At 36.2% G+C, this 16,155-nt stretch overlaps 2 protein-coding genes across 4 annotated transcripts; one reads left to right on the top strand and one right to left on the bottom strand.

Moving 5' to 3' along the window:
* The first annotated feature begins 628 nt into the window (after positions 1 to 628).
* LOC114185666 (2,3-dimethylmalate lyase-like) lies at positions 629 to 5,800 on the top strand. Of its 3 annotated transcripts, none has more exons than XM_028073533.1 (8): positions 629 to 1,301; positions 1,445 to 1,726; positions 1,804 to 1,926; positions 2,254 to 2,407; positions 3,007 to 3,104; positions 3,793 to 3,829; positions 3,934 to 4,080; positions 5,409 to 5,800. In XM_028073533.1, exons 1-7 carry the CDS (start codon positions 786 to 788, stop codon positions 4,050 to 4,052), a joined length of 1,329 nt encoding a protein of 442 aa, XP_027929334.1. In that variant the 5' UTR covers positions 629 to 785; the 3' UTR covers positions 4,053 to 4,080; positions 5,409 to 5,800. The 3 variants fall into 3 exon arrangements, with proteins under 3 accessions (XP_027929334.1, XP_027929332.1, XP_027929333.1); XM_028073531.1 differs by having other exon boundaries at positions 632 to 1,301; positions 2,881 to 3,104; XM_028073532.1 differs by having other exon boundaries at positions 632 to 1,301; positions 2,881 to 3,104; positions 5,437 to 5,800.
* Positions 5,801 to 6,456: 656 nt separating this feature from the next.
* Positions 6,457 to 13,979, bottom strand: LOC114185664 (clathrin interactor EPSIN 2-like). The gene is made up of 14 exons (XM_028073529.1): positions 13,720 to 13,979; positions 12,965 to 13,047; positions 12,830 to 12,881; positions 12,539 to 12,618; positions 12,380 to 12,458; positions 12,043 to 12,126; positions 11,771 to 11,916; positions 11,069 to 11,410; positions 10,333 to 10,374; positions 10,143 to 10,238; positions 9,878 to 10,071; positions 8,807 to 9,012; positions 7,448 to 8,534; positions 6,457 to 7,322 (listed from the first exon to the last, which is right to left on the bottom strand). Exons 2-14 carry the CDS (start codon positions 12,997 to 12,999, stop codon positions 6,811 to 6,813), a joined length of 2,955 nt encoding a protein of 984 aa, XP_027929330.1. The 5' UTR covers positions 13,000 to 13,047; positions 13,720 to 13,979; the 3' UTR covers positions 6,457 to 6,810.
* Positions 13,980 to 16,155: the final 2,176 nt, after the last annotated feature.

A 16,155-nucleotide genomic window follows, 5' to 3' on the forward strand; every position in this document is an offset into this window, starting at 1 on the left:
GATCGGTATAGAAGATCTCTTTTAGCTTTTAAAACATAGACTTTCTTCAATCGTGTGAATACTACTCATGCCCGATATTAGCTCTTGAAACATCCATAGTATTTTCTCTCACCAACTTTTGAAGCAGTGAGAGTAAGAAAAGACATAAAAAACAAAGTAATCCTTCAATAAATTGGAAAATATCTCTTCCAATTAAAGTTCGTTTTGTAAATGCTAAAATATGAATGTGTGATATTAGATAGAACTTAAAACCAGTAACGCGATAATGACAGGAAACCAGGTTTCTTTCGGCAAAATCTCAGTATGAATGTAATACGGTATCAGAAATCGTAACAGAAAATAAAAGTGAGGATAGACACGTGGGATTATAACAAGGTGCAAATTACGTGGCAAGCAAAATATGTTGAAAAGTGTGGAAAAAAGGTTGGGAGAAAGTTATTTCAATCTTTCAATTTGTATATTTAACTCTTAAGTCTGAGAATCATAACAGAATGGTTGGCAGAGAAAAGTCCATTAGGTAGGATTAATAAAGTTCTCCAACATAATAGACAAATTGGGAAACATTATTGTTTTTAATCACTTATAAGAAAAAAAAAAGCATTTTCTAACACAAACGTAACAAGAGTGATTTTCATATTAACTAGTTTAAAAATGATAAATGACAATTAAAAGTAAATTCAATTAACAATTGTTTCTGATTAATTTGGATAAGAATGAAAGTGCGCGAGCAAGGAAATGGAATCGAAATGAAATGAATTGAGTGGGAGTGAAGAGTAGAGCGAGCGATGAAGGTTTCAGCGGTTGGCAGTGTCTCTGTTACGGTTAGTCTCAGTCTCAGTGGTGGTGGCAGCAGCGGCGGCGGCCCCTTCCCATTCCGATCTTCTTCCGTTTCGTTCCTCCGAACATCCAAATCATCGCTCGCCATAGCGTGTTCTTTGGCTGGGAACGATGCTTCTTCTCCTTCTTCTCCCGCCAAGCTCCTTCGCCGAATCCTCGACTCCCCAGGGGTTCACCAAGGCCCTGCATGTTTCGACGCTCTCAGCGCCAAGCTCGTTCAGACCGCCGGCTTCCAACTCTGCTTCACCAGCGGCTTCTCCATCTCCGCTTCTAGGCTCGCCTTGCCCGACGCCGGTCTCATCTCTTACGGCGAAATTCTCGATCAAGGCCGCCTCATCACCCAGGCCGTCTCCATTCCCGTCATCGGCGATGCCGACAACGGCTACGGCAACGCCATGAACCTCAAGAGAACTCTCAAGGGATATATCAGCGCTGGTTTCGCCGGAATCATTCTCGAAGATCAGGTTAGTTAGGTTTCATCAATGGATCCAGTATTTCGAGAAATTAATCTCTGACGCACATTTCGCACATCTAGTTGGTTAGTTAGGTTTCTTCTGTCATGGACTCCGTTTATCGATATGATTGAGTTGGTTATGGTGTTGGTTAGGTAGCGCCGAAAGCGTGTGGACACACTCGCGGGAGGAGGGTGGTCTCGAGAGAAGAGGCAGTGATGAAGATTAAGGCGGCCGTGGATGCGAGAAGGGAGAGCGGTTGCGATATTGTGATTGTGGCGCGTACGGATGCTCGCCAAGCTGTGTCGTTGGATGAAGCGCTTGTTAGGTCGAGGGCGTTCGCGGATGCCGGAGCTGATGTTCTTTTCATAGACGCGCTTGCTTCCAGAGAAGAGATGAAGGCTTTCTGCGAAGTTTCTCCGCTTGTTCCCAAAATGGTACGATTCTGTCAATTGTAGAGATGAATGAATGCATTGGTACTTGGAATTATTTGTTGGTATGTGCTCTTGTGCAGGCCAATATGCTTGAAGGTGGTGGCAAGACGCCAATACTTAATCCTATGGAGCTTGAAGAGATTGGTTTTAAGATCGTTGCATATCCCCTTTCCTTGATCGGGGTTTCTATACGAGCAATGCAGGTCACTCGTCTTCTTTTTCCCATTTGAACTGATTGATTCACATTATATCTGCATAAGTTCAGGTTTTAAATGAGACACGCTAACTAAGTACTTGTTTGTAAATTTTTTACATTCACCACCAAATCCCGGCTCTTCACTGCACTGCAGCTCGTGCTGAGGACTTTGGAAGCAATATCCCTTTATCTTTTCAACTCCTTTATTATAACAAGCCATAGTGTTGAACTCGTTATTCTTGATATTATATCTATTTTTTCTGATGTTTCTTTTGCAGTATCATTTATGTTTTTTTTATTTGCTGATAAATAATATCTATGATCGCATTTGTAGGACTCACTCATAGCCATTAAAGGAGGTCGTATTCCTCCTCCAGGAAGCATGCCTTCTTTTGAAGAAATTAAGGATATCTTAGGGTTCAATGCTTACTATGAAGAAGAGAAGCGTTATGCTACAAATGCTAATCCGCAGCTTTCGAAGGGAGGAGGTAGGATAGACAGAACTTAACGAAAAAAAAAAAAGTAGATGTTAACCCTTCTTCTACTATAAAGGGACATTGTAGTGTAATGGAGAGTCGTAAGCAATTAATATCTCTAACATTATAATTAATGGTTCCTGCAATTTACTTTCATAAATGTGCTGGGCTTGGGAGGAGTCGATTGGTGATGAATAACCTTATGAATTCATCTGCATGTGGAGTGAAGCATTCGAACTTTATCAAGGTCTATTATGTGAAATGGAGATGTTCAATGCAGACTATCATATTAAATATTTGATTACTATTTTTTTAAAATAAACAAAAGCCATTTAATTAGACCTTTATCTTTTCATAAGTAAATCTAAATGTTTCAGCTCTAGGGAGAGTCAGACAGAGGTAAAGGTCTCGTGCTGATTTTCACGTTGTAAATATACGTTGTGCATTCCATTCTTGCATTCTCATAGTAATTAGTTATTTGTCAGAGAGCAGTATCGTATACAGTATACGAGGGAGAGATCAAGTTGATACTGAGAAGACAAGTCAAAGTTTCAAAGATCCCATTGTGGATGTTATAACACCTGATGCTGTGTACAATAAATATGGTGCAGATAGTTCAAGGAACCCTTTCTCTGGTATCTGGTCTCGAACAATCAGAGTAAAATTAACGAGCAGAGATGGATTTGAGAGACTCGATGTTAGGATTCCTGTAAGTGCTCATACCTTCCCGATGCACTAAAAGAAGAACAATGATTTATTCATATTAGTTGTTCAGAAGACTCAGAACTAGTTAAAAATGGGGCCTACTGATTTCCAGTTTTTATATGAATGATTTTATCATAAGTTGCTGCATGTTTGTCTCTAAAAATCCAATTACACTATTTCTTTTTTATTCTAGCACGATTTCTAACATACGTAAATATCCATGTATTTCTATCTATTCTAACTTTTTATGCTAGCACCTTATGCTATGTCACCATTCTCTGCTGCCATAGTTGAAACCTCATGAACTATAATATATGTTGCATTCAACTTAATATTTGAACATATCTATTTGGAATCCTAATAGTGGTGTAAGTAGTATAATTGGATGTCCGAATATCCCAAATTAATCACCTTTCTTCCACCATTTTGTGCTTGCCCTTCTCCTTCTCCTATTATTTGGAAGAAGAGAAATGGAATATAGTATGCGACATTTGTTTTATAAATGCATATATGCAACTATTTTGTTCTGTACTGCATCATGCCAAGGCTTTATCTCCTTATATTGTGGTTATGCATAGTTTCTGTGTAACCCCTCTCCTTGTTTTAAATTATGCGCGTGTTCAATTGAATGTTGCTCCAATTAAAATTTCTTGTTCCATTTTCTCATAATACATATATAATTTGTTATACAGGCTGGATTTCTGGATGGAATCACGGATATAGTTCCTGGTACTACTACTCTTTAGAAATTATTACATATTATATAAATAGACATTAATTCCAAATGTGCAATTCAATGCTTCTGTTAATTGAATTTTCATAACTTTATACAGCTTTGGGTGGTGTAAACATCAAAGAACTGTTGGATGATGCAGCTGAGGAAGTTGGGGGAAAACTCTTGTTAGATTTTAAAGACAGCATGGGGGACAGGATTCAAGTATTTTTGGAGTGATTCCACATTGCTTTTCTCAAGTCCAATGGTAATATGCTTTTGACCATTATTGTTTTATTAGAGATATAAAAGAAAAAGAGATTAATCTCGATGATATTAGAGATTGGTGAATAAGAGATTCTCCTTGTGAAGAAATCATAAAAAAAGTCAGTTAAGAAAATATATTCAATCCTTAAACACATATATTTGTTAAGGGAATTCGTTTTAAAGAGAAATTAAGATTTTGCAGCGAATAGAACAAAATGCTATATCCTGCAGAAGCTGCTCATTCGGAGAGCTTTCTTTAAAGACATGAGAATCTATTTTTGAATGTTATTCTTGCTCACCCACTATTATTCACCATGGTCCAGATTTTATAGTTTTTATTATTTTTTTTCTGGTGGTGGTGGTTGCTGGGTGTGGGTCTGGCAGCTCCTTCGATCTGTTAGTCGTATTCTACATTTTGTAGTTGATAATGAATAGCACAGTTTAAGTTTTTCAACTGAACTTGTGATCAGTCTACTGAGCAAATGAAAAGATTTAGAAATTAACCTTTCCTGAAACCTATTTTTCCCTGCTAGTAGAGTATAGATCGTCTAGCTCACTTTATTGCTCTGATATTTGTTGACACAATAAAATCTTTATTTTGGCCATAAATCTATGAAGCAAATCTGGAAGTTTATTCTGAAACCATAATGAAGAGAGATTTTTGGTTGACAGCCGAACTGTCTCTTATATTTAGCCTATGAAGAACCCAAATAGAAAGTTGGGAACATTTTTTGACCCGGGAGGACCAAATTAGAAAAGATAATTGCAAATTATTCATGTTGCTATTGACCCACAATTCAAACTACCTGACATATCATGCCTATCCAACAACTATCCTTTCCATAATTAATGTTACATCCACCATTAAAAATCGCCCTTCTTTATTTTACATTAATAAAATGCATGTAAAATCATAATCCAACAAGAAAACTATGTCCATTGGTGCTTCCTGGGTTACCGGTGTTACATTTTCAAAATTTTGATTTCTTTCCGCTCTTTCAATGTTACCCGGTTAAAATTTATTTGTTCCCTAAAGAAATAAAAGACTTCCTGTCTCTGGGTATCTGAGCTACCTTAAATCTTTGTCCATTTACCTTTTTTGTGCATCTTATCTTTTTTGTTATAAATTGTACTTTATTTACAAAATTAGAACAGGTTGACTTGTTTAATTTCAATTCTGAAATACTATGCCATTATACCCTAATTTAAAGTAGGGAAAGTCTGAGGTCAGTAGTGATGAGGTGAAGCAAATTCCTGCAATATCATGTCATGAACATTTGAATGACATGACAGGCTTGTTTGTTATATTCGTCGATAATGATGTTTCAGGATATATTGACGGTTTACATTCATGAAGGTGGTAACTGAAAGGCAAGGGTTAAACCTGAACAAGGATCGACAGCTCAGCTTGGTTGTTGATGGGGTACAAACATGGTCCTCTCTGCTCTGTCATCGGGAAGTGAACCAAGAGTTTCAAATTCACATGGAAAGAAAAGGTTTTGTTACAACTATAGTCATTTTTGCGAAACTACTTGAATATAATACGACTAGAGTAACTTTTCCGTTGATTTGTCAACCCAATTTTATATCCTTGTTCTGGTAAGGAGAAAAATGTCCAACAATTACATCGTTTTTAGTCCTATAATCCGCCTTGACAAGTAGACTGATGTTTTTAGGTACTAGTTATGACCAACAATTACATCGTTTATTTTGACTTGGAACTAAATTATTTTTTAACAACTTCGGCTGGTATTTATTTGGATAAATTAGGGACGATTCTGGAAGCTAAATAATTTTGAAAAAGGTGATTAAAGTTTGTATAATTTGTGAATGGAAATATGTGAAAGGAAATATCGGACGCAAGATGAAAAGCATAGCATCGGATTCGACACTCGAAGTCCAGTGTTTTATGGTATCGACGCCACCAATGTCACGAATGTTCAACCCCAAAAGCATGGTGTCAGCACCATTCATCTAAAGTAATAAGAATCAGATAACTTTAAACGAAGGTAGAAAGCATACAACTCCAGTAGCATCTATTAACTATGCATCTTTACGTGACCTTTTAGTGCTTTCTTTTCGCAATGCTCCGTGTCAGTGATGTTACACGTCTACCAATGGCTTCAAATTATCCAATAGGAGGCTGTAGAGATAACTGCAGAGAAAATAAAGTTGTAAGCCAGAACCAATCTCTAGTTAAAGAACACTCGCGTAAGGATGCGGTTTCCATTACACGTATCCTATCCAGTAGACACTCAGTTGCTTAGTCCTACGTTCTGCATCCCAAAAAAAATATTCATCCAGCCTCGTACCAGTGTCATGAATTCTCCACGAATTTTCAGCAAGAAATTAAAAAGCTTAAAGAAAAGTCCTTGAATTTCAATTCTTAAATTTGACACATGAAAAAAATATATTGATATCAAACCACCTGTTGGTGTTCAAAAAATGTGGAACATGCAAAGAAAGTAATAACCCATGTAAGGTTATTCCATCCAGTCACTGGTACACAACAGTGATGCTCAAAGCACCTACAGAAGGGTGACCCGAAAAAGAATGGTAACAGCATATTTATAACAAAAATACAAATAACTGGGTCACTTTACAGAAAATTGCAGCTTTAACTGCTATAAATCCAAATGTCACGATGTAGTCTACTAGTAGTAGCACTTGTATTGGCACTTCTTTTTCTCAACTTGCAGCAAAACAATCAGTAATACTCGCACTTACTATCTCATCTATAGCCGCCATATGGCTGTTGACCGTAGCCACCATATGGCTGTTGACCATTAACACCATATGGCGGTTGACCATTAACAACACCATATGGTTGTTGACCATAACTACCTGGACCCATCATGGAGTTATTATAATTACCTGGCATGTTGGAGCCAGGATGCATTCCAGTTGGGGGTTGCATTTGGTACCCTTGTCCCATACCCATCCCTCCCATTCCCATACCCATTGATGGATTCATGCCTCCATAGCCTCCTCCCATACCCATTCCTACACCAGGAGGACCATTGCCCATGCCCACACCCATACCCATGCCAGAGCCCATCATTGGATTCGAAGGAGCCCTGAGAGCACCAGCACCAGCACGGCCCATACCTGAACCTGATCCCATAGCTTTACCCATAGTTATAGTTGATGTAACAGCTGCAGTAGTGGGCTTCTCCATTCTCTTTTCCTTCCTGTTAATGGCCTCAAAGTCAACCCCAATATCTGCTAAAGGATTCGTTTTAGCTGCATGATAAGAAAAATATTTTAGTTAACAATATATATCCCATATAAGATCAACATTCTAACAAGTATATGTGGAAACTGAAATGTTAACAGAGGGGTTTGGGGAGGGAGGTCTAGGCACTCACGTCCAGATATATTCAAATTAACCAACCCCCTGCTTAGTGTATCAGCCCACACTGTTGATTTTGTCTCAAACTTGTCCTTGGATGGTTGAGAAACTAATGGAATTGATTGTGAAGCATTCGAAGCAAGTGATTGATTGGTAATTGGTGAACTAAAGGGTCCTGCGTTCCCTTGTTGTCCAATGAAGTTGTTGTTAAACTGCGATGCCTGGTTAGTTGGAGACTGGGACATATTTGGAGCAGATCCTCCAGGATGAGAAAAGTTGGTGACCGCTGACAACTGTCCTGTTGGAGTCTGGGGAGTCACATTTGAAGGAAAAGCTGCTGTAGATCCTGTTGGCATGAAGTTCCCGCTGTTCATATGCCCATTATATCCATTTTGGGAATTAGAAGATCCATCTTGGGAGTGCAATCCACCATATATACCACCTGATTGTGCAGGTTGCCCAACTTGAGAAGCAAAAGGTGGCTGAATATGTTGGCCAGTAGACGTTGAAAATGCATGTTGACCCGTGTGAGATGAAAAGGGTTGTTGTGCATATTGACTGGAGGGAGATGAAAAGGATGGTACTGGTCCTGGTTGGCTACTGGGAGCAGAAAAGGGTTGTTGAGAGAATTGATCTGTAGGAACTGGAAAGGTTTGTGCAGGTTGACTGGTAGCAGCCGAGAAACCTTTTGGGGTAAATTGGCCAGTTGGTTCAGAAAATGGTTGTGATGCCATTTGACCAGATGAAGCTGGAAGGGAAGGTAATGAAGAATGGCCGAAACCAGGTGCTGAAATGTTCTGCTGTGAACTTATCTCAGGTAACGGTGCAGGAGGAAGAATATCTGCAAGAATATCAGTTTCTAGCTGTGCAGATGACACATCTTGAGACAGAAACTGAGAGTTAGTAGAAAAAGGTTGAGTGTCAGAGGCAGGTGCAGTGTATGGTACAACAGAAAATGAGTCCCCAAACCCAAAGTTTGTTTCTACATTACGAGCATTTGATTGGGATGGTTCAATACTCTGATATGTCACGGGTTGAGATGGAGCAGTTTCAGTGGAAGTAAAAGCTTTGAATGGCCCGTCACCAAATGGATCCTCAAAAGACTGTAAGAAGTCAACCAACAAATATATTATTTTAACAAAATGTGACGGACAGAGGGACTGATTTAAACTACATGATGCAGATGTATTAAAAAGATTATTCAAAGCTATGTTATGAGATAGATGGCATACATGCTACACCAAAAAGGAAAAATATGACATAAAGCTGACAAGTTCACAACTATAAGAATTCCAAGTCCGATACAAATCCGTTATTTTTAGTACAGGTCAGATTGCTTTCACTAAAGAGTTTTAGAAATGGAACAAATTCATGCCTGATTGAAATTATTCGACCCAGATGATGGTGGTGCAAAGGAAGCTGTAGATCCCGCATTTGCATCAGGGGCTGCAGTTGCTGATTCAGATGGTACAATAGCCAAAGCATTTGAAGAGAACGAGTCTGAGAGGGAACCAAGCAAGTCCATTTCAACATTATTAGCGGTGGCAGGGGCAGCTGGACCAGCTGGGGCAGCTGAGGATGCTGAGAAGAAATATAAAGATATCATGAGTACAAGACCTACTAAATGGTATTTTTCAAAGACCATTAATTATTGTTGTTTAAACATACTTTTAAGGAAATAATAACTTTTTTAAAAGCTCTCTCAAGAAGCAGGCTAAAAAATTAATTGTTTCTCCAAAATAAACAAATACAAACAAGCACTCATATTAACATCGAACTCCCAAATCTTGCCAATGTAAATTCATCAAATGTCAATTACAGTTCAGCCATAGGTTTCACAAGTATATCAGACCAAAGTCTGACTAGTTTACATATTGACCACAAATCATGACATATAGCTGTCTCATATCACCCACCCAATGTATAAATGAAAAGAATTTCAATTATGAGCCACATCAGTTAATGGGCACCTTTTCCCACTAAAGGATGCAGTAAAACTATTCTTATTAATTGATCTTAGAACTCAGTTTCAAATTTCAAAATTTTATGCCTGGAACAGTGTCTATGTACCACTTCAAAGTCTGTACAAGACTAACTTCTCAAAAGATAAAAATCTAAAACTACAGAGTCCTGGTCACCAGAATACGTGGTAAGCAGAAATTTCTTAAATTTTTCATATTGCTAAACAATTTTGTGTTCAAGACAAAATCCATGTTTGCTAGGACTAGGGAGATTAACATATATACTCAGAAATGTCTAACAATGATCCAAAGAAAACAATATTAGTAAGATATATGCATATGCATATGCGGAGTCATGAATAGTAATTTGACAAGAACAAATTCAACTCAAACAAGTACGAACTCTTCAAAACAAGAAACAAGAAAGGACTGTTACAGAAATACTGATTATAGAAGACCAACCAACATAATACTGTAATAAACACCTGATGGAAGACCACGTGGATCAAAAAAATCTTCAGTTGCTTCAGCTGCATGGGCTCCAGATGCAGCAGCAGTTGCTTCTGTGGTATTATTGTTTACAGGAGAAGATCTTGTAGGAGCAGATGTTTGACTAGGATTATCATTTACATGAGGAGGGGAATCTCTTGGAACAGATGCTGCTGAAGTTTCCACATCTCTGAAATCGAAACAACATGAGTAATAGATTCTGTTGGGAATAAGTGTTGTCTATAGTGTAACGGTTCTTACCTTTCACTGCGTACAGGGCTGCGAGATTCACCAACAGCTTCTTCATAGCTAGGAGGAGCAACACCGATATTTTGCTCAGAAATTTTCCGCTCAAGCCTGCCATTTTTGTATTGTGGATTATTAACCTTAAAAATGCCATGCAGCAATTTACACAAATGACAGAAAAGGTGTATTTCAATGACAAATTTACCTTGCTTCCAGAGATTGGTCTTCAGCTTTAGCGTTGCTTCCGCTGAGAGATCATTGCACAACAAGATGAAATTAGAAGCAAATGATTCACAACACAGAGCAATAACATCACATCAATCGCCATATTCTCATGATAAATGGAAAGAAAATATGGGAAGAAAAGAACTTGCACCTTCAAGCAGACTGCTACCGAAGGATATTAAGACCAACTAAAAGTTCAGTTCACAACTCTATCTTTCTGGTATCTTGAGTACAAGAAGGATAGACCTAAAGCCATATTCATATTCTGATAATTTAATGGCCACAGACAAGACAAACAAGAAAATATCTCACAAGACCCCACTCTAATTTGGTACAAATGTAAACATTTTCTATAAATTATCATGCATAGATAAGACTTTGTTTCTCTAATTATGTTAACAGGTTAAAAATCACATGCCGTTTTTTGTAAGTTACTTCTATACAGTAAAGATAAGACTGTTCCTTCCATACAGCTCTTATTTTGTAAGTTACTTCAATACTGTAAAGATCAAAACCAATAAGGTGGCAAATACTTTGGATTCTCCACACCAACTGTTAAATTTTCAAACTGAGAAGCTTAAAAATGTATCCTGCTTTCTAAAATGAAAGCCACCAGTCACTAAGGAACAAACATGAATACAAGATTATTCTGCCAGAACTCAACAAAAAAAAAAAAAAAAAAAACTCCAAAAAAGGATCAAAGCCTAGGTACATACCGAGATGAGTTTTGTCCATCATCATCATAACGGTCTCTATCAGAGCTCCTGCTTCTTGATTCATGTTGGTAATGGTCAGCACTTTGACTTCTTCCCCTGTAGTCATCATCTCTGTAACCATCCCTGCCATGACGATCCTCATAATCTCTGCCATAACGATCTCCATCACGACTATTTCGATCATCATCTTTATATCCCCATTCTCTTTCTTTTCCATAACCATAGCCATTTCGATCTTCCTCCCTACTTCCATAACGATCGTCATCATATCTGTCACCATAGGCTCCACTGCTTGAATATGAACCCGGTCTATGCATTCCACCAGCTGTATTGTTGCGAAACCTGGTGAATCATATAAAACAGTTAATATCTCCTAGACACTGTGATTCACACAGACATACATACGTTCACAAAAAATTCACATACCGAACGGTATTTTAGTGAAACCTGGTAAATCATATAAAAGAGTTGATATCTCCTAGAAATTGTGATACTCGCAGACACACATTCGTTCACAAATTTCAAATACTCCAACTGTGTACTTTAGATCTATATTCCAGAAACCCAGAGGAGATATGGAGAATCATATTCTACAATACAATGCCTTATGCTTGCTAAACAAGAGGGTATATATAAAATTTACATTTCAACTGGAAAATAACAGAGTACAAAATATCAATAGAATAATGAGAGGAAACTTACTTGTCCCTGTTAGCAGCAGCCTTCTGCCTAACTTCTATGATTCTATCTTTATCATTCACAAGGATAACCAGACCTTGAGATTTCCTCCTGACATTGTTTCCTTGATCCCTTCCACTGGAGTCAATGTATTGAAAATCGGACAACGTCTGTTCATATAATCAATGTTATCAGGTCACATTATAAATTTTAGATCATCTTACCAAACTTGGGACCTGAATGGCCCATAAGTACATAATTTTTTTTTTAAGTAGGATTGACTAAATGGGAATTACTGATATTTGATAAGCATGTTCTCTGATCTCATCTATGACTCGCTCTGACCCATGAGCCACCAAGTACTCTAGTACTGTCAAAGCCTGGAGTTGAAGAAAGGATGGTAAATACAGAAACAAATAATTTAAGAAAGTGAGATCAACAGTAAATGCAGTAGACAAAAAACATTATTGCTAATGTGCAACAACAATCCATCATTATTGCAGAGGATATAAACAAGTATCAAAACAGATTTCACAAACTGGCTGATAAGTTGTAGTGTTGATGGTGGAAAAAGAAAAGGTCAGCAGCATCCGCTAGCAATTGCATATAAAACTTAAAATAGTTTGTCAAAACCTTGTAGACATGCCGCCAATTCTTGCCAGTGTCATTAATTCGCTTCCAGATTACTGACATGATCATCTGATATTCATGACTGCATGAATGCTTAAAAATGAGATTCAATGTACTCAAATACACAATACGTCAAACATACAATTAAGAGTCCAAGCTTACGGGTTTCTGGTTGCCTGAGAAATATCTGCAAGAAGTGTTCCATGAGGACCCCATGGTTCGTTGCTGGTAGCATCAAGAACCTAGAAGAGGGTAGAAAATATAATGAGTCTGGTTTAGGTTTTGAAAAAGGGGATCATATATCATAGTGCATAAATTAACGATATTAAACACCTATTTCATGATTAAGAATACCATAAAACAAGTCAGACTTGGCACAGCCATTACTATAATTGTCTTGCCAGGATCGTAGAAACAGCCATAATTTCATAGCGAACTTAAAAAAGGAATTACCTTCTGCTCAATCCCAGGAACTTTCAGCACTTTCTTATTTACTTCTCTTTTACTGCAAGAACACAATGAAGAGCAAGACATTCATACACAATACATAGAATCATATAGTAACAAATAATAAACAGTTATACTTACAGGTCCCTAACAGTTTGACCAATAGCTTTCTTCATTGTAGCTGGTATTCAGCACAGGCTATAAACCAGCACCGAGGGCCCGAACTGCAATGTACAAAACAACGCTCTCATAAAAAATAAATTCACTCACCGGTTCAAGAAAAAGCCAAAGAGTTTCTCAACAATATCATGGTTAATTGAATTCCAGAAGGACATTTTCAAGCATTATTATCTGTTTGTTGCAGCTCAGCAGAGCAGTTCAAGATAATTTAAAAAAAAAAATGAAATGCCAGTTTGTCAGAGACCTGGTATATTTATAAATAAGAGAGGCAACAGTAATAACCAAAATTCATTGTCGGTACGCTTTAAGATGCGAGACAATGGAATGAAAATCCAAGGCTGAAACCTCAAAATTCATATACAGCTATACAAGATCGAACAGAAAACTTAAAGCTCTACAAAGGAATCCAAAACAAGTCGAACAAACATTTTCCGAGAACAATCCAAAATCTGAAACGCTAATAAGATCATAATCCCGTTCCAAATCTCAAATCTGGCCCCGTGATCTATCAGAGATAAGTGCACCACAACACATTGAATGAAACTCTTAACCGAAATCAAAGAAAATAAACGAGAAGATCCAAACACCATCGAAGCAAGGCCGAATCCGAAGGAAGAAAAAACACATCAACACAGAGAGGCACGACGGAGAAGAGGTAAATGAATAAATCTAACGATTGGAATGAAAGAATGAAATCCAGATCTGAGAGATCGAACCTGATCCACGGGGACAAACAAGATCGTCGGCAGAAAGGGGGAAACGAAAGGCCAACGTTAGAGAGAGGTTGCAAATTGCAAGAACTCTCTGCGTTGTTATGTCCCGAAAATAATAATATTATTACGTTGCGACAGAGAAACACACACAAAACAAACGCACTCTCTCTCTCTCTCTCTCTTCTCTCCCTCTCTCTACAATTTCGGAGTTAATCTCAAACGGAAGCATAAAGGACGAGCAAGACAGCGCAACTTACACGCGGGGAACAATTAAGAACATTTACCTTTTCTCTCTCTCTCTCCTTTTTTTTTTTTTTGCAAATTAATAATCACTCTAAATTATTTTATTTACATATTTTTATTCGCCATTAAATAATTTCAGTATTGGCATCTACTTTTGAAAAAAGTAATGGTAATGATATAATGATGGTGGATGGTGAATGGGTTGAAGTCCCTCTCTCTGTTGACACCAATGTGCCAACTTATTCTTACCTCTATTTCTTTTTCTTCTTCCATCTTCCTTTTTCTATTTTCTATGCTTTTTTGTCAAAATAATTAGGCGTGTTCAAAGCAACCAAGCCACCTTGTTGACACCATAACCAAAAACAAACTATATTTTTACTTTTGGTTGTCAAGTTTTGGAGCATAGGATCCAATCACTTTCACCCTTCACTGTTCATTACAAACTCAGTAATAATAGTAATAATAATAATAATTAAATAGCATTGCTCTGTGATATGTTATGTGTGTAGGATAAGACTAGTGTTTTAACGTTTTCTGTAAACATTTCACAGCCACGGTTTAATTTTGATACGTGTTTTCTTCCTATGTAACCATGTAACACGGTTTATTTATTTGTTTATCCCTCGTTTGTTAGATATAGAAAAACAAAGGCGAATGATAGTAGGGTAATATTAATCTAATAAAAGAAATTCGCAAATTGGCATAAAAGTAGGAAATATTTAGTTTCTTTTATGCCACCGCAAAAGTGGTAGAGAATAATTTAGGAAAATATTAAATAATATAGTCATTATTTAAAATTTAAAGGAAAAAAAAAAGGATAATACGTCCACCTCTATGAACTCTTATGGAAGTGATCTCTTACAGTTGCATTGCTTTTTCATGGTAAGAATTTACTTTTTATTATTTATAGGATGAATTACCATTTCTTTATTTTCACACGGACAAAATTTTTAAAATAGTTCATTTGAGTTACGCTGAAATATGAAATTTGAGTATCTAAACTTAGTTCAGTGAACGCTAACATCTTGGTATTTTATTTTAGCTTTCCCTTCAAATTTAGAAATAACTGAATAATTGTTTTAATATAATCTATTTATAGAATTTTATTTGTCATTATGGAGTGACAAAACCAACGTGTACAAAAAAGATTGTAAAAGTCAAACATGGAAATGACAAAGAGAGTATTAATATTTAAGTTATTCTGCACCAATGTTTTTGAGTTTCCTAAGCATAATTTTGTTTTATTTTGGTAATTATTTTTCCTTTGCCCATTATTTTTCTTATTCATTTAATTTATTGGCTTGTTTTTACTTTTCAATCTTGTTTAGTGTTGATGCTCTCAAAATTTAGTGTTGTTCTTTTTTCTTCTATTTATCATTACATTGTCTTTAAATTTTATTTTATATAGTTTTTCTACAAAATAAATTTAGAATTTAGTTCCAGTATGTTTTCTTCACAAATCTAGATTATAATCTTTCTTATCATTTGTTCTAATAATTTTAATGTAATGTATGAGTTTCATGCTTTGTGTGCTTTAAACATAACTAATGTTACATAAAAATAATTATAAAAATGTTTTCAGTAGAATCAGGTGATGTTATAAACTTGGTTTTCTTTGATGATTAAAATTAGTTTAACTCATTTAAGTTGAAAATATTTTCATATCATTAGTTTGCACACCCACAAAAAAAAAATAATACAACATCTTTATTTGTTTTTAGTTGAAACAAACTATTTTTAATTAAAATTTCATAAAAAAAAAATAGGACACTCAATGAGACTCAATCAAAAGTAAATGAAAATGTCACTTTAACAACCTACACTAAATACACAATGTATGTTATTTTGGCAACCTACATTCAAATATCAAATAACAAACTGTGAAATTGAGTTAAATCGATTGATTAGTCATATATAAATATCTTCATATGTTTGGTGTAGCAATTTAAATTTTAGAATTCGAGTATTAAAATATTGAATAATTTTGTAAAATCAATTAGACAACAAATGGATTATAATAGCTATGAAATTATGAACATACTATCTCAATGAAATGATCTTAATTTTAGCGGATCGATGCAAACCATTAATAATAGTTTTAAATTATTAGTTTATCAAATGACTAGAAATAGAGAATGTTTTGACAGTGCCTCAAAAGATAATAAATGATAATTACAAAATAATGATCATCAAAAG

The sequence above is a fragment of the Vigna unguiculata genome, chromosome 5, assembly GCF_004118075.2.
Source record: "Vigna unguiculata cultivar IT97K-499-35 chromosome 5, ASM411807v1, whole genome shotgun sequence".
Taxonomy (NCBI): domain Eukaryota; kingdom Viridiplantae; phylum Streptophyta; class Magnoliopsida; order Fabales; family Fabaceae; genus Vigna; species Vigna unguiculata.